The sequence below is a fragment of the Schistocerca nitens genome, chromosome 1 (genome assembly GCF_023898315.1).
Source record: "Schistocerca nitens isolate TAMUIC-IGC-003100 chromosome 1, iqSchNite1.1, whole genome shotgun sequence".
NCBI classification, from domain to species: Eukaryota; Metazoa; Arthropoda; class Insecta; order Orthoptera; family Acrididae; genus Schistocerca; species Schistocerca nitens.
Window position 1 is genome coordinate 287299057 of NC_064614.1, and position 23541 is coordinate 287322597.

Here is a 23541-nt window from a genome sequence, read left to right on the forward strand (position 1 = left end):
GTAACTTGCTTGGAGACACCATCATTGCTGACATACTGTACACATCCATGTTCATTTCATCCTGACTCAGGTTCGGAAGAGAGTTACACACATCGATGTGTCCCTTTTCATTGGCACCTGTTACATATTGGCCAATGCTTGTGGCTTGCGGTCTGTTTGTGCTGAGTGAAACAGTATGGGCATGAGGGCAGTGGAGCACGATGCTCTTGCTGTTGTGATGTGAACAACAATGACCTACATGACACTGAAATGTGTGATGGGCTGCTGAAATAACTTCTCTGTTCCCTTACGTGCTGATTGAGGGATGGGAGGGGTGAGAGGAACTAATTTCTCAAACTTCGGACCAGTCGTCTGACTACCTACAGCTCATGAAACTTTAAATGACTAAGAGCTATGTTCAATACTTCCATAAGTGTTGGATTTTCACACTGTGGTGCTTTCTCTCTCACTTCCCTGTCAGGAAGTGATTGCATCACAAACCATCTGATCTGCATAAGATTCCTTATGAACATTTGTCACAAAATTATGACAATGACCTAAGTCCATACAATCCTGCTGCCCATGCCCTGTATGACTGTTTTGGCAGCTCTTGGCAATGGTAAAACCCTACATGACAAGCAATAACATGAGTATGTTTAAAAAGGAAAGACTTTGAAGGTTCTTGTACAGGGGTGAGTTGACACAACAACTGATACACATGAGGGGTGATTCATGACTAAAAAAGAGTGTTGCACAAGTTTATAGCTGTTACCCCAAATGCCTGGCAATGTCGCAGGCATTTTTTGTGAGCATCCCAGTCTTCTGTTGCATCGTCATGTGCAAGGAACAGCAGTGGATATGACATTGGTGGGGCCGTACATTGTGCCAATTTAGTAGTTAAATTGGAAATAGCAGTTGTCAGTGCCTGTTGTTGCTCAAGAAAAGATTGAAGCTCTGCCCCTGTGGAAATTAAACTCAAAGAACCAATGACTGAAGTGCAACACACTTAGTCGAATACAGTACTCATCGCCAAAGTGTTCTAACCCAAGAACACTGTAACTTAATTACGCGAAAAAGTTTAAACACATGAGAGACAAAGTACATACAACAGACAACACACAAGTGGTCAGCAGAGCGTGCGCTCCTGCCTATATAGTCATTAGTTATAACATGGGATGTAGCTGGCAGGCTGCACAGACAACTGCTGTCATACTAGCAGGCTGTGTGGTCTCTAATCGCTGAATCAAGCAGAAACTGCACATGCGAACTACGAAGTGGCACACACACAAATTTGGCATTTAAAGCAAACACCTTATCTCATTCAATCTCTTCTGATTCTTAAAGAATTATATCATGTAATCATTAATAAGCATCAGAGCTGTAAGGTGCCACATTGTTTATTTCATTAATTCTGCACCATGGTAAATTGACCATTAACAGTTGGGTACATTAATTGTTTCAGCCTGAGCATTGTCTACAAAAACTTATCGGTCTGGTTCCTGCTATTTGTCTGAAGTTTGGGAATTTCAATACTGAAATGAGATTCTGTCAGTCTAATAATGTTTCCAGTTCATTCTTTCTATTAGAGTTTTTTTAAGAAATCTCCTTTGAAATCCCCCAAAACTACTAAATGTTTCTTCTCATCCATCAGATATCTCAATAATGACTCTATATTTCTTATAAGTATTTGATAGTTTCCTGTTACGGATCTGTAGACTGTTCAAATTAAAAGAGAAGTATTCTACAGTTAAAGTTCAAAAGCACATGGTTGTAGGTTCTGATCTAAACAAAAATTGCTTGTTTCAGAATTTTTTATTTTGTATCCAATTTGTACACAAAAATGATGCTAACTTATAATCCCTGATATTTAACTTCAATATTTATATGGTTATGTGACGTTCAGAGAGGCACAGAACATTATCTTTTCAGGATTTAGCATGTCCTCTAAGACATGCCAAAAGCTCATCTATCTTGGTTTTCAGCCCCCTAATGTTCTGATGAGACAAACTACTGTTACTTTTCTGGAAACTATTGCATGTATTATTGTTCTTTGCTGTTCAAATTTCTTTTAAGATGTCAGTCTAAGTTGACTGACTAAAAACAAGTACCCCTATGACTCCAGTAATAACAGGGGTTTCTGCCTTGCCACATACATGCAGGTTAATCACAAATACAGTCTGCTGCTCTGAAAAAGCGGTTAAGAAGGTAACTTGTTCCCTCAATACCAAAGACTTTTATGGAGTTTATAATATCTCAGGTAAAATGCTACAGTCATGTTCTCCACACATATACAATGATTTCAGTAACATATGCAGTGCACAACTATCACATGGGATACTTATAGACAGACTGAAATATGCAATTGTCAACACATTTTACAAGAAGGGTTAATAATTACTGACCAAGTCTCACTGCTTACCTCCTCCTTGATACTGGAAAAGATTAAGTATGCATGAAACATAACACACCTCTCTCAAAGGGACACTTGGTCAGTCTTAGTTTGGATTCCAAAAGGGTGTGTTAGTAGATTGTGTTATTTTTCAGTTCACTAATCAGATTATACAAAATTTACATAACAAAACATTCCAACCTATATTTTCTGTGACCTGTCAAAAGCATTTGATTGTGTATTTCACAGTATTCTCATAGAGAAATTTGTATATTACCAAATTTACCCGAGCATAAGATGGCCCATCCTTTCTAAAGGGGCTCTTTAAGAAAATTTTATTCTAACATTTTCTAAATTAATCAAACTGTTTCATTGATATAAAATATCTGCTTAAAAAAGTGAAAATTGTACCTATTCTAAGTATACAACATTTGTTGATTGTCTTCATTTTGGCAGTACAAGGAGAAATAAAATAAACAAAAAAAGGCTTGCATTAAATTTTTATTTTCACTTTCTTACTACTTACTACTAAAGTCTTCCGTGGTCTCATCATTTTTAATCACCATCACTGGTACCACTATTTTTAATCATCTACACTGGTATCGTTATCTGGAACAACAGCTCCACCTAAACAATGGGAAGCGAGAAAAGAGAAAGTGTATTTATGTATACAAGCAGCAGTGAAATTTATAATCTTGGTTGTCATAAATATTTCGCTATTTCTTCCGAATGTATTGCAATTTCGGACATTGTGTTTCTGGTGGGATATGAGAACACCGCTGTTTTCTCCAAATGCATAGTGGATTTGCAACATAACTTAAGAAATCATGTAAGCAGTCCGTGTTTTGTAGTATTTTTCTCTGAGATAGCGTACTGTAATTTTAAAATTGAGTCTTTCTGCGTCATAGTGAGAGGTCACAATTCTGATCAACAGAATGTGCAGATAAATAACATAATAGTAAAGACACTTAGATATTTGCTCATTTAGCAATGATTTTACATACTCTTAAAATTCTGTAGATACATTTTGCCTTTACTGTTCTATTGGTTAGTGTGAGGTAACAAGCTCTTCATAGAAATCAGCTGAAGCATCACCTGTGTAACTACCTGTTAACTTTGTAGTTAAGAGTCAGAGGTGAAAGGATACAGGAAGCATAATATGTTCACCTGATATCCCCTCTTGCTTTGCCGTTCTTATGTATTGTGCTTATTCCTGTCGTTGACTTCATCTGTGTGGACTGAAATCTTGAGGCTGAAAACGTAAGTCCAAACTATCTCTGGAATCTGCAAAGCAAGAGATATAGCTACTTCATGAGAAATAACATGTTAACTGAATATTACAGCAGAAACAGAGCCTTTAATACATTTCTGTCAATTAATTTTAATATTGGTACATTAATTGAACTGCCTTTCCACGTAATGTAATAGATACAGAAATAATCTTTTGTTGTCCTCAGGACACCATTCTTTTACTGTCACAAGTTTCAGGGTTCCATGGAGTGCTGCATGTCTCCAAGAAGGGACCTGTCACCATGGAGCAACCTCTGACCCAGCAAATGTCATCTGGTGGTTACCAGCTGTCAGTCATTCCTTCTTATAGAAAAGCGGCATCCAGGCTCTTGATCTCATGCACATATAAAGAAATTCTCGCACACTGTGTATTCACATTTATTACCCGCATGACAAAATTTTTGTGGACAGATGATCAGCATTTGTTGTTAACAGATACAGGTAGTAATGTATCACTTTTATGGAATGATATGTTGCACTACATCAGGGAGGCCCCTTGTCTCGCAAGCCTGAGAAATTGGGAGTTCTCAAAGACATTTTATTTGGAGAGAAAGTAAGGGAAATCTCATGAAATCTTTAAATACTCTGTGCATTCTGAGAAATTTGTTATAAATAACTCTTGAGAGTTTGTTTCAGAAATAATTGATTGTGATTTCACCCAATGAAAATTGAAGAAATGCATTAAAATGTTGTAATATTTGTTGCTTGATAATGGCTGTGTCTGGCACATTTGCCAATCTTGGAAATCTTCATTATTGGTTATAGGTTCTTGATCTCCAAGTCAGTTTACCACTGCATAACTGTGAGTGTGACAGAGTGTAACATGCACCTTACAAACCTTACAATTTGTCTCACAGTTATGAATTCAACATAACATGAATCCATATTTGAACACATGTTTTGTAGATCCACGTTGCATAGTTGTGCTTTGGCCTTTTTTTACTAATTTCATTCCAAAGTAGGACTTGACCAACTTTAGCGTTGTCTTCACATTAATGGTACCCATGATGTGAAGACTGTCTGGTTTAAAACATAAGCCATTTTTATCAAAGTCTATTGGTATTGCATTCCAGCAACAGCAGTTCGAAGCCTGTTCCTGCAAAAATTTCTCCTACATTACAGAATATCAAAAAGTGGCATGGAACGATGATGGACGACACTAATGACTGAATTTCTGTGGGTGGCAAGTGCTCGTAATTTGTAGACATATAGCAGTATACAAAGTATTATTAGTGTATCAAAGTCCCTATTTCTGAGTAATCATTTGTATTCTTCTGTTGTGGCTTTAAACTATGTTTAATAACCCTGAATGATAAAATAATGCTGACTGTATATCTAGTAGGAGTTTCATCAATGCAAAAAGTTTATTTATAAAACTTTTAAATTTATCTGCAGTAAGTGAGTTGCAAAGTATTATGAGTGAACAGTCTTCGTTGAACGACAAAATCATCAGTTTTGTATACATCTTATTTTCAGTCCTAACTGAAGGTGGAATAATCACTAATAAATGATGTGGCAATTGAAAATATTTGTTACGGCCATGGAAACTAATGAAGTGTAATGTCTCTCACATACTAAAAAAAGATTCAGGAAAATTTGGAATTTTGACCTGAAAATGTAAGGAGAAATATTTTAATGAAAGAGAGTTGCCACCCTGTTGGTTAGAGAAAACACACACACACACACACACACACACACACACACACACACACACACACACACACAGTTTTATGTAAGATATAGTTTGTCTATTTTTATCCTAGAAGCTGAGTCAGATCTTATTCAAATTGTATTTTGGCTGCAGTTCTCAACATCTTTTGCATAGTGGTTAACTGATCAATATGCCAGGTGGTTATAAGTAAACTAAGAGTGTTCTGAGTGGTGCAGTGCAGGCAGTATACATCTCAGGGTGCTGAAACATTGCAGGATGGTGAAACATAGTTGATACGTTCATTAATCGGTATTGTTATGGGGTAGGCTCGAAAAAATAATAGTTCCACTTTTTACCACCAGGTGAAAATATGGTGCTGTAAGCAGTCAGAATGTGAAATGAATCCTGTTTTGATGTCAGTATGCTGTTTGTCGCTTGGAGATTCAAGATGACTTCTTTTGTGAAGTGGCTGTTGGTGTAAATAGTTAAGAAGGTTGAAGTTTTCTGTGCAAAACACGGTGGCTATTGAGAAGAAAGACCATCCACTGCTGGTAAAGTTATTTTATCAGAACAGCAGCAGTGGCAGCACTGCATTGCGGGAATATCGCTGACAGAAACAGCTGTGAAAAGGCCCCAAGTCAATAAATGGGTTGAAGATATGATCAAGAAATTTGAAGAAACAGGTGAACTAGTTGGTGCAGCAAGGAGATGTAGGTGGCTCATTCCCATGAAGTTGCTGTTGCTAGAGCCAACTGTGAAGCACATGCCTCAAATTCTGCAGTGCTCAAACTGTGTCAAGGGAATTGTCTCACCCTGGTAAACAGTTCAAAAGATTAATCCCTACAAGATTCAGAATGTGCACCAGATGAAGCCCCAAGATAGGCTATACAATCCTGTGACTTTACCTTTAATTTTTTTGCTTGCATGAAAACAGATGACATGTTTCCAGGGAATATTCCTTGGACAGATGAGGCATATTTTACTCTGCACAATGCCGTGAAAGCACGGGATGGTCACATATGGGGTTCTACTCCACCCCATGTTGTGCAGAAACATCCACAGCATGCAGCATATGTGCTCCTTCATTCATTCTCAGTCTGTTTTTCTCTGAGGAGATGACTCCTAGCAGACCTGTATATGTACAGTCACATCTGCATGGTACAGGGACCTCTTTGTGTAACATATGGTTCCATCTTGCAAGAACACATCTCTTTCCACACCACTATTTTCATGCAAGATGGTGCAACACCACATGCTGCTTGCCAGGTGAAAGATTTTCTTAGAGAAACCCTTTGTAACAACCGCATCATCTCTAGGCAGTTTCAAGATGTTTGGACTTCCAGATCCTCCCCGACCTAAAGCCACGTGACTTCTGGTTATGCAAATATCTGAAAGATCATGTCTGTCAGGGATTTCTGATGTAAAGCGTACCGTGATGTAAAGCGTACTGTATGACAACATATTGCTGCACCATATGACTATGATTACATGGGATATGGTGCTAGCAACCGTTGATCATGCTGTGTTACAGATGCAGCATGTTGCTGGGTAGGGACACCCTAATTCACACATATTGTAACTTGTGACTATGTTCTAATACACATGCCAGAACCACGGTTGTTGTGTGTTTGATTGTCCCTCCCCTTCTCCTGCACTCACACCACATTCTGACTTCCTGCTGCGCCATTTTTCACCTTGTTTTAGAAAGCAGAACTTTTTTTTCTCCAGGGTACTCTGCGAGCGCACCAATTAATGAACATAACTATGTTGTTTCAGCATCCTGCGATGTATGCAGCTCACACTGAAGCACTCGGAACACTGCCAGTTCAATTATACCATCCAGTGTTTATAAATTCCACTTCCAAGATGCGTGATAAATCCTGTGTTGTTATTTACATATTTTCTTGTATTTTACAATTAATGTTCTCTCACAGTGTTGTGTATATCCTTTTTTCTTATGTATTATTAGGTCCGGACATCTGGTGAACAGGCCACAAATGAGGAAATAATGAAATTTTCAAAGCTCTTTGAGGATGAAATAACATTAGACTCGTTGTCACGGGCTCAGCTGACTGCTCTGTGTAGAGTACTTGAGATACAGCCAATAGGAACCAACAATTTTCTTAGGTTTCAGCTCAGAATGAGACTCCGAAGTTTGGCAGCTGATGACAAGGTAGAAGTGACTCTGTTTTGAGTTAATAAGTGTAACAGAATGTAAATTGTGTGCTATCATCTATACGGATTTGCAGGTTATTCAAAAAGAGGGAATAGACTCCTTGAGTCTTGCAGAACTACAACAAGCTTGCCGGGCCCGTGGAATGAGAGCATATGGTATGTCAGAAGAGCGCATGAAATTACAGTTAGCTCAGTGGTTGGATTTGAGCCTGAATAAGAAAGTACCTCCATCGCTATTGTTGCTGTCCCGTGCTCTTCTGTTGCCTGATACAATACCCACAAGTGATCAGCTAAAGGCGACAATATCATCTTTGCCAGATACTTTGGTGAGCTATCTCTTCCAACAGAATTTCTTGCAAATTAATAAGAATCTTTCTATTTTTGTGAATAATTTCTGTGCAGGTAACACAAACTGAAGCAGCAATTGGTGAACGTGAAGGCAAGATAGACAACAAAATGAAGATAGAAGTAATTAGAGAAGAAGAGCGCAAAATAAAGGAGGAAAGGCAAGAGATGAGAGAAGAATTGAAGAAAACAGATTCTGTCAAGGTAACATTAAGTAACTTTTACATAAATGTTCGTATTCATGCAAAACTCAGTTGTAAATTCTATTTTTCATGTGAGGAAATGTAAAACTACCCAAGATTAAGTCAAAAGCAAAATACTCTCCCCCTTATTCTTAAAAACATGTGAACACTGGTCACTGCAACTTGTGCTCTGCTAACTTGTGATCCCATTAAGAGGAGACCCATATAAGCACAACCCTTTAAAACCAGATCTAAAGCCATCTGCAGATCCACAGTGTCACATGTAGCAGAGGAATTTTCATGATGGGAGATAGGTGCTGTGATGTATTTCTTGTTCGATTCAGAGGAGAAGTGTCTTGAAAAATCGAAGGTTTCAGGGCTCTGTAACTTGGTACTGAGTATTCTTCCTAGCAGTTTACATGCCTTTAACTTATATGATTCTTTATATATCGTATCAATATTATTTATCATATCATCTCCATGTAGCGGAGATGCCGAGTCACAGATACGCATAATGAAAAGACTGTTGCAAAATAAGTTTTGGCCAACAAGGCGTTTGTCAAAAATACATGCGCCCCCCCCCCCCCTACACTCACACACACACACACACACACACACACGACTGCAGTCTCTGGCATCTTCAGCTGCTTACAAAAAGTTTTTGGCACACAACCTTCATCAATAAGAGAGACACACCATCCAGTTACACAAGCAAGTACACCTCATCCGCACATGACCATCAACTCCAGCATCTAGGACCGGAACGCAACTATCACGTGGGATGCAAGGAGCAGTTTGGAGAGGACGGTGAAGGGGAAGGGATGGTAGTGGACGGGTGGGGAAAGAGACAGATGCTGTCCGGTGGAGTGTACAGGGGCTAGACTGTCAATAGGCACAGCATCACAACGTTGTGGAGCAGGGAGTTGGGGGGAAAAGGAGCAAAAAAGGCGAGGAGTGGGGGAATGGTGGGTGGATGCATTAGCAGAGGGCTGCAAATAAACAGGGTGGGAGATGAGAATGGGGAGGAGATGATAGAACAGGTGGAGTGGAAACTGTTGGGTGTGGGGACAGTATGTTCCATAGATTGAGGTCGGGATAATTATGGAGTGGAGAACATGTTTTAAGGATAATTTCCATCTGCACAGTTAGGAAAAGCTGGTGGCTGGGGGAAGGATCCAGATGAGTTGGGTAGTGAAGCAGCCATGAAATAAAGTGTTACATTTAGCTGCATGTTGTGCCACAGGTGGTCTACTTTGATCGTGGCCACAGTTTGGCAGAGGCTGTACATCATGGCAGACAACTGGCTGGTAGTCATACCAATATAAAAAGCTATGCTGTGATTGCAGCAGAGCTGGTACATGACATGGCTGCTTTCACAGGTAGCCCTGTTGCTGATGTGGTAGGATAAACCTGTGATGACTGAAATAGGAAATACTGAGTGGGTGGGTTGGGCAGGTTTTGCACCTGGGTGTTCCACAGCAGTATAATCCTTGTGGCAAGGGGTTGGGATTGGGAGTGGCACAGGGGTGGACTAGGATATTGTGGAGGTTGGGTGGGTGACTTAATACCAATTTAGGGGAAAGAGACAGATGGTGTCCGGTGGAGTGTACAGGGGCTAGACTGCCAATAGGCGCAGCATCACAAAGTATCTCGGGTAGGATGACCCTCATTTCAGGGCATGATGATATGTAATCAAAGCCATGGTGAAGGATATGGTTCAGTCTGGGGTGGTACTGGGTGATAAGGGGACATTGTGTTTTGTCTGGTTGTTGGGGTTGGTTGGAGGATCGGGGGTGTGAGGGGAAATGGCACGGGAGATCTGCTTGCAGACTAGGTCTGGGGAATAGTGCCTACCTGTAAAGGCCTTGGTGAGACCATCAGCATACTGAGCAAGGGACTTCTTGTCACTGAAGATAACACTGTCCCCAGGTGGCCGGGCTGTATGGAAGGGATTTTTTGGTGCGAAAGGGATAACAGCTGTCAAAATGGTGTGTTTAATGTGTGCAGAGATGTGGATGGAGCCATCAGAGAGGAGGAGGTCAACATCTAGGAAGTGGCATGCTGGGTTTAGGAGGACCATGTGAAGCGGGTGGGGGGAGAAGGTGTTGAGATTGTTAGGAAACGAAGGTAGGGTATCTTGGTGCTGAGTCCAGATCATGAAGATATCATTAATGAAACTGAACTAGACAAGGTTTGGTATTTGGGAGGCTAGAAAGGCCTCTAGATGGCCCATAAAAAGAGTTGGCATAGGAGGGTGCCATGCGGGAGCAGGATCCCACGACTGTGTTGCAGATTTCTTTATACACCTTCCCTTCAAATGAGGACTGCGGTAGTGGGCTTCGAGTCTGAAGGACATTGGGAAAGGTAGTGTTCAATAGCAGTAAGACCACAGGCGTGAGAGATTTTGGTGTTATGGAGGTGGCGTCAACAGTGACAAGTAGGGATCCAGGAGGTAATGGGTTGGGGATGGTGGAGAGTCGGTGAAGGAAGTAGTTGGTGTCTTTGTTGTGGGAGGCTAGATTACGGGCAGTTGGTTGGAGGTGTTGGTCAATGAGGGCTGAAGTTCTTTCAGTTGGGGCAGAATAGCCAACCACAATGGGGGTGTCCAGAGTTCTTGTGTTTATGTATTTCGGAGAACATGTAGAAGGTGGGTGTGCAGGTTGTCATAGGGGGGAGAAGGGAAACAGATTCAGGGGAGATGTTCTGGGAAGGGCCTAAAGCTTTAATCAGGGATTGGAGTTTGTGTTGGACTGCTGGGATGGGCTCACTCTGGCAGAGTTTATAGGTGTAGGAATCAGATAATTGGCGTAGGCCTTCTGCCAGATAGTCACTGAAATTCATAACAACAGTGGTGGAAAGTTTGTGTGCAGATAGGATGAGTAGGTCAGGATTAATTTTGAGGTTGTGTATGGCTATTCCTTCTTTTGCTGAAAAGTTGGTGTTCTGAGGTAGGGACATAGGGAAGTATAGTGAGACTAAGCTGGAGGTAAGGAATTCCTGGATGGTGACCAGCAGGTGGGAGGGGGGGGGGGGGTGGAATCATGGTTGCATGGTGGTATGAACAGGGTGAGGCAGGGTTCAGTGTTGGAATTAGGTTGGCTGTGGTTGCAGGGGTTGGCGACGAAGTGTTTCCATTTCTGGGATTTGGAGAAGGAGAGTGTGTCTAAAATAAGTCCAGCATGGTTAAATTTAGGTGTGAGGTTAAAGGTGAGGCCTTTGAATAAGACTGAAACTTCTCTGGAGCTGAGGATTTTGGTGGAAAGGTTAATAACTGTGTTAGGGGTATGTTTTGGCACTGGATTTGATGGAGTGTTGGTAGAATGTTTTGGGGGATGTGGTAAGTTGAAAAGGTCAGCTAGGCAATGTTTAGTTGCTGTGAGGGTGTACGAGGAAAACACTTTAAGTACAATAATGGTTGGATAGTGGTGCCCCAAGGCGGCAGTAGGATGTCAGCAGGCTGGATAACTTATGGAGGTAGTGTCTGAGATACTCCTCCGTGTGCTGGAGAGCAGGGGATTCAGTTTGAAAGATGTTGTGAATGGAGTAGGGATTGTAGTGCAGTAGTACCTTGTGGAAGAAGCAGAGGTGGTTCTGGGATGCCAGTACCACGGAGATGTGTTTTTTCAAGGAATCTTTGCAGTTTGGCTGTTTGGAGGAATTCCATGAATTAGGCAGCATTTGAGAAACAGGATATGTGACTGGGTTTTAGCCAGGGATACTTTTCTGAACTGAGGCAGAAAGATGCAGAAAGGGTCTATTGTGGCAAGAATGGTGTAAAGGGAATGGGAATGATGCAGAAATGGGCTAAATAGGAGTTGATGATTGTGAGAGGAGCTGGATAAGTGAAAAGATGAATAAAGATGTGTAAAAATATACACAAAAATACGTGAAACCCCCGTAAAAATATGCACAAATACATTAAAAATACAGAAACATGGGTTGTGCGCTCGCGCGCATTGGTGCGTGCACACTCGTGCAGGGCAATAAGCAAAGAGGAGGGATAGGGGATGGGTTAAGTTGAGGATCAAAAGTTTGTGTGGCAAGGGCAGGTGTGGAAAACAAAATGCTAAAGTACGTCAGGATGAGGGGTGAAGTCGGAACAATGGAATAAATATAATTATAACTATAGGAGGAAAGAATCTGGGGCATTAGATGGTGCATCAACAGTCTGCACAGTCACGGAGATTGAGTTGTGCATGGACGATCATTGATACAGTGTAGCTCGGAAGTAGATGCGCTTTGGTAGACGATGGTTAAACACAGGAAAGGGGGGAGAGAGAGAGAGAGAGAGAGAGAGAGAGAGAGAGAGAGAATGGACACTGAGAAGAATAATGCTATAGAGAAGAGTAACAAAGGAAAACATCACAGGGCTGTACGAGGGAAGAAAGCCATTTGACAAAAATCAAACAATGGAAACTCCAGGTAGAAATTTCAGCAATGTAGGGAAAGACAGATTGCTACTTACCATAAGGAAGACAGGCAAAATTAAGACACTTACTTAAAGCTTTCAGCCACCGCCTTCATCAGTGAAAAGAGAGGCACACACCGTTCACGCTCTCTCTCTCTCTCTCTCTCTCTCTCTCTCTCTCTCTCTCTCTCTATCTATCTCTCTCTCTCTCTCTCACTCACACACACACACACACACACACACACACACACACACACACGACCGCCGACCGCCAACTCCAGCATCTCGGGCCGGAATGCAACTGTCTCTTTGAATACAAGCAGCAGTCTGGAGGGGTTTGGGAAGGAGAAAGCGTTGTGGTGTACGGGTGGGGAGAGAGTTGAATGCTGTCTGGTGGGGCATGCAGGGCTAGACAGCGAACAGGTGCAGCATCAGGAGGTTGCGGGGCAGCGAGGTGGGTGAAAAAGGAGAGGAATGGGGAAAGATGGGTTGATGTACTGGCAGGGCTGTAACAGGGTGGAGATTAGAATGGGGAGGAAATGATAGCACAGAGGGGATGGAAACTGTTGGATGAAGGGTGCAGGGACAGTAGGTTGCTGTAGGTTAAGGCTGGGTTCTTCCTTAATTGATTCTGCACCAACCCCAACCCCTTACTTCCTGGATCCCTACTTGTCACTGTTGGTGCCACCTCCCCATGCACCAACATCCCTCATGCCCATGGTCTCACCCCTATTGAACACTACATTTCCCAACATCCTTCAGACTCCAAACCCAATACCTCTTTTCTCATACATCTTACTAACTGTATCCTAACCCACAACTATTTCTCACTTGAAGGAAAGGTATAGGAAGGCCATATGGCGTTCCTAGACTCCCAAAACACCAAATCCCTATTCAGGTTCTCTGATGATATCTTCATAAACTGGACTCAGGGCCAAGACACCCTATCTTCGTTCCTTCACAACCTCAACACCTATCTGCTTCACATGGTCCTCCTCAACCCAGCGTGCAATCTTCCCAGATGTTGAGCTGCTTCTCTCTGCTGGCTCCATCTGCACCCCTCTCAACATTAAAACTGTCAGCCACCAACAGTAGCTGCATTTTGACAGCTGTCATTCCTTTCACAACAAAAAATCCCACCCACACAGCCCGTCCACCCGGGGATGGCGTTATCTGCAGTGGCAAGAAGTCCCTTCCTCAGTATGTTGTTGTTCTTAGCAAGGCTTTTACAGACAGACACCATTCCCCAGACCTGGTCCACAAACAGATTTCCCGTCCAATTTCCCCTCACACCTCCAACCCTCCCACTACCCCCAAGAACCAGTCACGAAGCAGTGTCCTCTTCATCATCCAGTACTAACCCATACTGGAACAACTGAACCACACCCAGAATGAGGGACATCCTACCCGAGATACTTCCTACTCCTCCTAAAGTGGTATTGCGTAACACACTCAACCACCACAACATACTAGCCTACTCCCTATCTCAACCCCTTGCCACAAGGATCATACGATTGTGGAACACCCAGGCACAAAACCTGCCCAATCCACCCACCCAGCAGTTCCTATTCCACTCCTGTCACAGGTTTATCCTACTCCCATCAGCAGCCGGGCTACCTTTGAAAGCAACCATGTCATGTACTAGCTCTGCTGCAGTCATTGCCCAGCTTTTTCTACTGGTATGACTGCCAACCAGCTGTCCACCATGATGAATAGCCACTTCCAAACTGTGACCAAGATCCAAGTAGTCCACCCTCTGGCACAACATGCAGCTGAACATAACACACTTGATTTCAGTGGTTGCTCCACCACCCGAGCCATCTGGATCATTCCCTCCACTGCCAGCTTTTCTGAGTTTCACAGATGGGAGTTGTCCTTACAACACATTCTCTGCTCCCGTATTTATCCCGACCTCAACCCATGTTAAGATACCATCCCTGCACCCTCCATCCAACAGTTTCCGTTTGTCCTGTCACGTCTTCCCCATTCTCATCTACCACCTTGTTTATTTGCAGCCCTCTGCTAACGCATCCACCTGTCTTTCCCCACTACTTTTCTTTTTTGCTTGTTTTTCCCCCACATCCCCACCCCAGGGCCTCCTGATACTGCGCCTGTTGGCAGTCTAGTCCCTGCACACTCCACCAGACAGGATTTGTCTCTCTCCCCACTGTAGACTAGTATCCGTGCCCCTCTGCCCCCCCCCTCCCCCCCCCCCCCAGGTTGCTGCTTGCACCCCATGTGATAGTTGCATTCCAGTCTGACATGCTGGAGTTGGCAGTCTTGTGTGTTTGTGTGTGCATGCATGCTCCCTTGAGTGGTTGAATAGTGTGTGTGTGTGTGTGTGTGTGTGTGTGTGTGTGTGTGTGTGTGTGTGTCTTTTACTGATGAAGGCTGTGGCCAAAAGCTTGATGTAAATGTCTTTTAGTTGTGCTTATCTGCAACTTGGAGTGTCTTCTTTACAGTAAGTGGCAATCTCTCTTATCCTATGTTGTTGATATTCCTACTTGGAGTTTCTTGTCATTTGTTATAGGTGATTTTAACTGGCATAGCACGTCCTGGGGGTACTCTGAAACATACAAATGGTGAGAGACTAGAACAGTGGGCTGAAAGAGTAGATTTAAAAGTAATATGTGATGCAAAATAGTCTACATCCTTCAACAGCAGAAGAAGGCATAGAGGATACTACCCAGACAATATCTTTGTTAGTGACAGAATGAGTGGCTAGACAAAAAAAAATTGTGGGAAATTTGCTACCATAGATGAAATAAGGACCAACAACTTGCATAGTCAATGTGGCTGTTGGATCTGAAGTTGTTCCTTTTAAGATATGCTTTAATTTTGAAAAAGCAAAAGAAAGGATTTTACTGAAGAATTGGACTGAAAGTAATGAATCTTGACATGAAATAAAACAGCTGGCAAGTGTGCACGCATCGTAAAAAGCTCTCTGCAGTGATCCTTAACTCCAGCACCTGATCTGACTGGAGTAACTCAGGATAGCTTACTGCCTTCTGTTAAATGGGGAAATACCATCTAAAGTGATGAAAGAGGGAAAATCCAGTGTGATAGTAGTAATGGAGTAGACACCCTTGCCACGTCACTCTGTATTAGAGAGTTAAGAAGAACGATCCACCAAATAAAGAAGCAAAAAGCTGCTGGCTTGGATGATATCCACACTGGGAAAAAAAAGGATTTAGGACATGCAATTCTAAAATGGGTTATAAAGTTTATGAATAGTCGCGTGACTACCATGCATATTCTGAAACTCCAGAGGAACGTCAAGGTGACAGACCTGCTAAAACCAGGGAAAGAACCTACAGTTCCACAAAGCTTTAGGCCTGTGTTACTTCTGTGTCATCTCTACAAGGCACTTGAAATAATGGTTCTTAACTGAATTTGTGGCACTGTAGAGACCAAACTCAGACCAGAACAAGTGGGATTTGTGCTTGGTAAACCATGTTTGGCCAAATAATCAATCTCACCCAACACGTAGAGGACAGCTTTGAATGGAAGCAGATAATTGGAGTTGCTTTTATGTGTCTCCTGGCTACCTATCATACTGTCAACCACCAACAGCTGCTCGTTAAATTTCATAACATTACTAAGGACTTCTGAATTACAAAATTAATGGAAATTCTCCTTAATAAACCACTACAGGGGAGAAATAGCTGTAGGAAAAGTCAAATAATGGCCTACGTAAGGCACTGTCCTGTCACTAATTTCTCATAACGTCTATACAAATGATCAGCCTATAAATGCCTAGACAAGACATTATATATGTCTGTAATACCAAGAAAATCATTGAGAAAGGGGGAGGTAAATTAGCATGGACTCTTGAAGACTTAGCTGTCTACTTTAGAAAAAATCTTCCTCAAGCCAAATCCCTGTAAAAGTAAAGTGTGTGCCTTCCACCTTAGAAACAGATGCACACAGGCACTTGAAAGTGATGTGGTGGGTCAGGAGCTGAATCCTGATAAATCACCAAATTATTAGAGTACCTGACTTGATAGAACTCTGACATTTCGGAAGCAGTGTCAAAACGTTACTGGAAAAGTATGTGCAAGGAAATATCATCTGAAAACTCACCAGCACGGTATGCAGAGCTGAACCTGAAATTTGTTCTCACACTATCTTTCTCTCCAGCAGATTACACAGCACCTGTATGGTACAATTGCGCATGCCAAATATGTCAATGTAGCAATTAATGAGACAGCACACACAGACCAGTTGAGAACAAATGTGCCCCATTATCAGCATAGTTCCACCCACAATCAGAAGGCAAGTTTCAGCTGAGTCTGAAAGAAGGAAACAACCTGATGATCATAGGCAGCATTTATATGGAAGTTTTATGCAAATGACAAACCCTGTGTATGAGCCTCCTGAAATACAGTGAGAAAATTAATGGCAAAGCTGTATTACTCAGATGCTAATAAAGCCTAAAGAACAGCTGGCTACTGGGAATCATCTACCGTTTCTAACTTGGAGGGCACTTAATTGCTTAAGAATTGGCTTTGCACAGTGCAGTACCAACCTGAAAAAATGGGGGTATAAAGAGACCCACTCCTGTGGGTGTGGTGCAGTAAAAGGTCATCAGGATCTAATGATATACCCAAGAAGAGGTAAAATGTTAAGTGGCATACCGTATCATAGTAAATGACAGAGCCATCCATGTGGCCGATTATTGGAAATGAAACACACAAAGTACCAATAGCCCAGGAATTCACTCATATTGGTAGAACCTCTGAACACACTACTCGTGATATACTGTCATATAAGGCTGCATTGTAAATAAATGGATTCAGAAAATAAATTGAGTTATTAAAATTTATATCTGATGTTAATAAATTACTCTCTTGCAGAAAACCTTTTCTTGCTGTTCCAAGTCTGCCTTTCATAGCCTCTTTACTTCTGTTGTTTGCTGGTTAATAGAACGTGATTACTACTTTTGGTGTCTTAATTCGTGATATAATTCCTCCAGCATCACTCGATTTTATTTGATTAAACTCTATTACCTGTGTTTTACTTTCAGTGTTCATTTTTATACCCTCTTTTCTAGGTACCATCCATTCCATTCTAATCTTCCAGTCCTTTGCCACCTTTGTAAGAATTACAGTATCACCAGCAGAGTTAACAGTTTTATTTCTTCATAGGAGGAAGAAAAAAGTGAAGGAAATGCTGATTGTACAGGATTAAAATGACTCTGTACCAAGTGGTAAAAAATAATAACTATTCCTGTCTGAACTGGAAGTTAAAACTTATGCTAAAAGGTAAAGCTTCTTAATAACAATATGAACTGGGATAGGCTGCCTCCTGCCACATAGAGGAGACATTGAGTGGCAGTCAGTCACATTCAAAAGGTCACATTCAAAAGTAAACTAAGCTATTAGACAAAATCCTACTTCAGATTTAGAAAAACACACACATTCATACACACACAACTTGCACCGATAGCATCTGTCCTCTTCAGAAACACCAATAGTTTAGTCTACTTGTAAAAATGCCTATCTGCTGCTCATCTCTTCTCCTTTGTTGGAAGTACTAATCTAACTTAATTCATATTGTTGTTATTCCATCCTGGATTAAGTATTTTAACCATGGTCTGTATAAATTTTAAGAAGAGGGAAAGGCGGAGGATGTTGGGTTGGGAGCCAGATTGGTACTGCTCACAGGAAATACGTGGCTTGATACAAATGGAAGCTAGTGGAATTTCTATATTATGGTCTATTTTCCCAGTATAACAACTATGTTTCCAGTTCTGTTTGTATCTTAGAACCTAATCAATTATGTGAAGAAATTTCAGGACCAACGTAGAAAATTGCGTCAGCTACAACTTTTTCTAATTCTAAAAGAAAAAAAATGAGACTTAGTTTTACTTTGATATTGAATTGGTTGGTCCTATGTGTGCTTTGCTTGTAAATAAGTCCAGCTTTAGCAGTCCCACTTTTTTTAAATGTACTTTCTACATTATTCCTTGTTTGGCATAGTAAATAAATAGAAAGTTTTTTTTTCCTTGCAGAAAGAAACTGAAGAAATTTGTGACAAAGCTCCTGTTATGACATGTGACACGGGTGTCATTGAGATACCTGCTGTTGATGTCTGCACAAAAGAAGGATTGAAGAAAGAAGTGAGTGTAAAATTTCGTAGTTCCATTTATTAATGTAAATATAACATTAGCAAATAGAAGCTTAGAAGGGTGCTGTAAGTAGATAAACATTTATTTGATTTTATTTAATAAATGCACACCTATTCTTTACATGACAAGGAAAATTTACTATAACTTCTGGATGGTATGAATGTTGTAGGAAAGTTCTTATAGAATGTAAATACCGGGTAATCAAAGAGTCAGTATAAATTTGAAAACACTAAATCACGGAATAATGTAGATAGAGAGGTACAAATTGACACACATGATTGGAATTACATGGGGTTTTACTAGAACCAAAAATAAATAAAAATACAAAAGTTCAAAAAATGTCCGACAGATGGCGCTTCATCTGATCAGAATAGCAATAATTAGCATAACAAAGTAAGACAAAGCAAAGATGATGTTCTTTACAGGAAATGCTCAATATATCCACCATCATTCCTCAACAATAGCTGTAGTCAAGGAATAATGTTGTGAACAGCACTGTAAAGCATGTCCGGAGTTATGGTGAGGCATTGGCGTCGGATATTGTCTTTCAGCATCCCTAGAGATGTCGGTCGATCACAATACACTTGCGACTTCAGTTAACCCCAAAGCCAATAATCGCACGGACTGAGATCTGGGGACCTGCGAGGCCAAGCATGACGAAAGTGGTGGCTGAGCACACAATCATCACCAAACAACAGGCGCAAGAGATCTTTTACGCGTCTAGCAATACTTTTTGTTTGTTCTAGTAAAACCCCATGTCATTCCGAGCATGTGTGTCAAATTGTACCTCTCTATCTACATTATTCCGTGGTTTATTAAGTTTTCAAATTTATACTAACTTTTTGATCACATGGTACATCTGGATCACAGGAGACCACTCCATTTAAAGCAGAAGCATTGAATTATTAATAGGCACACACAAAAAGAAAACTTACTAGCTTTCAGAGTAATCCTTTGATGAGCTAGTGGACGGACACACACACACACACACACACACACACACACACACACACACACACACACACGCACACACACACACACGAAAGGAGTCCACAATAAACCCCCTAACCAACAACAGTATCTGCATTTCAACAGCTGTCATTTTTCTCCACACCAAAAATTCCCTCCCATACAGACTAGCTGCCCACAGACAACGTATCTGCAGTGATGGGAACTTCATTGTCCAGTATTCTGAAGGCCTTCATGGACAGCCAATACCCCCAAACTTAGTCCACAAGCAGATTTCCCATGCCGTATTGTCACACTCACCCAATCCTTCCACCACCTCCAAGAATCGGTTGCAAAGGAGCGCCTCCTCCCTCAGCATGTTTTATCATCCTGGACTGGGACAACTGAATTACATCCTTCTTCAGGATTTTGAGTATCTCTCACTTTGCCCTGAAATGAGGGATGTCCTACCCAAGATACTTCCCACTCCTCCTAAAATGGGTTTCTTTGCGCATCAAACATACACAACATCCAAGTCCTTCCGTATGCTGCTCGCACTCCCAATTCATTGCCACAAGCATCATATCCCTGTGCCTGATCAAGGTGCAAGACTTGCCCCAATCTACTCTCGCAGCACCTCCTACTCCAGTCCTCTCACTGGCTACCCCATCAGAGTCCAGGCCACATGTAAAAAGCAGCCATGTCATGTACAAACTATGCTGCTGCAAACACTTCACAGCTTTTTATGTCAGTGTAACTACCAGCTGTCAATCGGGATGAATGGCCACTATCAAACTGCCGCCAAGAACTAAGTTGACAACCCAGTGGCAGAACGTGTAGCTGAGCACATCAATTTAAGTGGTTGCTTCAGAACCTGTACCACCAGGATCCTTTCCTCTACCATCAGTTTCTCTCCACTATGCAGATGTCGGTGATATTCTTAAAACACATCCTCTGGTCCTGTAGTTGTCCTGCCCTCAAACTGAGATAACCTGCACCCTCCACCTAACAGTTTCTCCTTCCTACGTCCTGTCACCCCCTCCCAGTTCGCATCCACAATTCCCTTCAGCGTGCGTCACTCCCCACTGGCACCTACATTCATGCATTATGTGCCAAGCTCATACACCTGCCACCCCTCCCTCCTGCATTCCTAGTTGGCAGACTGGCCCCCTTGCTCAGAGCTGTTCAACCACTCACCCCCAGTCCCACTCCCTCCACCAGCCACCCTTTCCCTGCGATAGCCCCCTCTCACCCCTCTCTCCCGTCTCCCCATTCTCTCCCCCCACTTCCTCCACTCTCTCCCCCATTTCCTCCACTCTCCCCCCACTATCACCCCCACTCTCCCCCCAAACTCTCTCCCTCCCCCAAACTCTCTCCCTCCCCCAAACTCTCTCCCTCCCCCAAACTCTCTCCCTCCCCCAAACTCTCTCCCTCCCCCAAACTCTCTCCCTCCCCCAAACTCTCTCCCTCCCCCAAACTCTCTCCCTCCCCCAAACTCTCTCCCTCCCCCAAACTCTCTCCCTCCCCCAAACTCTCTCCCTCCCCCAAACTCTCTCCCTCCCCCAAACTCTCTCCCTCCCCCAAACTCTCTCCCTCCCCCAAACTCTCTCCCTCCCCCAAACTCTCTCCCTCCCCCAAACTCTCTCCCTCCCCCAAACTCTCTCCCTCCCCCAAACTCTCTCCCTCCCCCAAACTCTCTCCCTCACCACCCCCAAACTCTCTCCCTCACCACCCCCAAACTCTCTCCCTCACCACCCCCAAACTCTCTCCCTCACCACCCCCAAACTCTCTCCCTCACCACCCCCAAACTCTCTCCCTCACCACCCCCAAACTCTCTCCCTCACCACCCCCAAACTCTCTCCCTCTCCCCCCAAACTCTCTCCCTCTCCCCCCAAACTCTCTCTCTCCACCCCCCCCAACTCTCTCTCTCCACCCCCCCCCCCCCCAACTCTCTCTCTCTCTCTCTCTCTCTCTCTCTCTCTCTCTCTCTCTCTCTCTCTCTCCCCCCTCCCCCTCCCCCTCTCCCTCTCCCCCTCCCAAACTCTCCCCCCCACGCCAGACTCTCGCTAGCTCTTCCCCCCCCCCAAAACTCTCGCTCGCTCTCCCCCCCCAAAACTCTCGCTCGCTCTCCCCCCCGCCAAAACTCTCGCTCGCTCTCCCCCCCCGCCAAAACTCTCGCTCGCTCTCCCCCCCCGCCAAAACTCTCGCTCGCTCTCCCCCCCGCCAAAACTCTCGCTCGCTCTCCCCCCCGCCAAAACTCTCGCTCGCTCTCCCCCCGCCAAAACTCTCGCTCGCTCTCCCCCCGCCAAAACTCTCGCTCGCTCTCCCCCCGCCAAAACTCTCGCTCGCTCTCCCCCCGCCAAAACTCTCGCTCGCTCTCCCCCCGCCAAAACTCTCGCTCGCTCTCCCCCCGCCAAAACTCTCGCTCGCTCTCCCCCCGCCAAAACTCTCGCTCGCTCTCCCCCCGCCAAAACTCTCGCTCGCTCTCCCCCCGCCAAAACTCTCGCTCGCTCTCCCCCCGCCAAAACTCTCGCTCGCTCTCCCCCCGCCAAAACTCTCGCTCGCTCTCCCCCCGCCAAAACTCTCGCTCGCTCTCCCCCCGCCAAAACTCTCGCTCGCTCTCCCCCCGCCAAAACTCTCGCTCGCTCTCCCCCCGCCAAAACTCTCGCTCGCTCTCCCCCCGCCAAAACTCTCGCTCGCTCTCCCCCCGCCAAAACTCTCGCTCGCTCTCCCCCCGCCAAAACTCTCGCTCGCTCTCCCCCCGCCAAAACTCTCGCTCGCTCTCCCCCCGCCAAAACTCTCGCTCGCTCTCCCCCCGCCAAAACTCTCGCTCGCTCTCCCCCCGCCAAAACTCTCGCTCGCTCTCCCCCCGCCAAAACTCTCGCTCGCTCTCCCCCCCCCGCCAAAACTCTCGCTCGCTCTCCCCCCCCCGCCAAAACTCTCGCTCGCTCTCCCCCCCCCCGCCAAAACTCTCGCTCGCTCTCCCCCCCCCCGCCAAAACTCTCGCTCGCTCTCCCCCCCCCCGCCAAAACTCTCGCTCGCTCTCCCCCCCCCCGCCAAAACTCTCGCTCGCTCTCCCCCCGCCAAAACTCTCGCTCGCTCTCCCCCCGCCAAAACTCTCGCTCGCTCTCCCCCCGCCAAAACTCTCGCTCGCTCTCCCCCCCCCGCCAAAACTCTCGCTCGCTCTCCCCCCCCCGCCAAAACTCTCGCTCGCTCTCCCCCCCCCCGCCAAAACTCTCGCTCGCTCTCCCCCCCCCCGCCAAAACTCTCGCTCGCTCTCCCCCCCCCCGCCAAAACTCTCGCTCGCTCTCCCCCCGCCAAAACTCTCGCTCGCTCTCCCCCCGCCAAAACTCTCGCTCGCTCTCCCCCCCGCCAAAACTCTCGCTCGCTCTCCCCCCCCCGCCAAAACTCTCGCTCGCTCTCCCCCCCCCCGCCAAAACTCTCGCTCGCTCTCCCCCCCCCCCGCCAAAACTCTCGCTCGCTCTCCCCCCCCCCGCCAAAACTCTCGCTCGCTCTCCCCCCCCCCGCCAAAACTCTCGCTCGCTCTCCCCCCGCCAAAACTCTCGCTCGCTCTCCCCCCGCCAAAACTCTCTCCCCCCGCCAAAACTCTCGCTCGCTCTCCCCCCCCCAAAAAAAAACTCTCGCTCGCTCTCCCCCCCCCAAAAAAACTCGCTCGCTCTCCCCCCCCAAAAAAACTCGCTCGCTCTCCCCCCCCAAAAAAAACTCTCGCTCGCTCTCCCCCCCCCAAAACCCTCGCTCGCTCTCCCCCCCCCCCAAAACCCTCGCTCGCTCTCCCCCCCCCAAAACCCTCGCTCGCTCCCCCCCCCCAAAAACCCTCGCTCGCTCTGCCCCCCCCCCAAAACCTTCGCTCGCTCCCCCCCCCCCAAACCCTCGCTCGCTCCCCCCCCCCAAACCCTCGCTCGCTCTCCCCCCCCCCCAAACCCTCGCTCGCTCTCCCCCCCCCCAAACCCTCGCTCGCTCTCCCCCCCCCCAAACCCTCGCTCGCTCTCCCCCCCCCCAAACCCTCGCTCGCTCTCCCCCCCC

General features: G+C 44.7%; 1 protein-coding gene across 1 annotated transcript in view; it reads left to right on the forward strand.

The window, feature by feature from the left end:
* LOC126248181 (mitochondrial proton/calcium exchanger protein) overlaps window positions 1-23541 on the forward strand; it is a 122270-nt gene that overhangs the window by 76821 nt on the left and 21908 nt on the right. The window contains exons 5-8 of the mRNA XM_049948958.1: window positions 7279-7482; window positions 7559-7810; window positions 7887-8033; window positions 18433-18540. Coding sequence (XP_049804915.1) covers window positions 7279-7482; window positions 7559-7810; window positions 7887-8033; window positions 18433-18540 — 711 coding nt within the window. The remainder of the gene's footprint in view (window positions 1-7278; window positions 7483-7558; window positions 7811-7886; window positions 8034-18432; window positions 18541-23541) is intronic.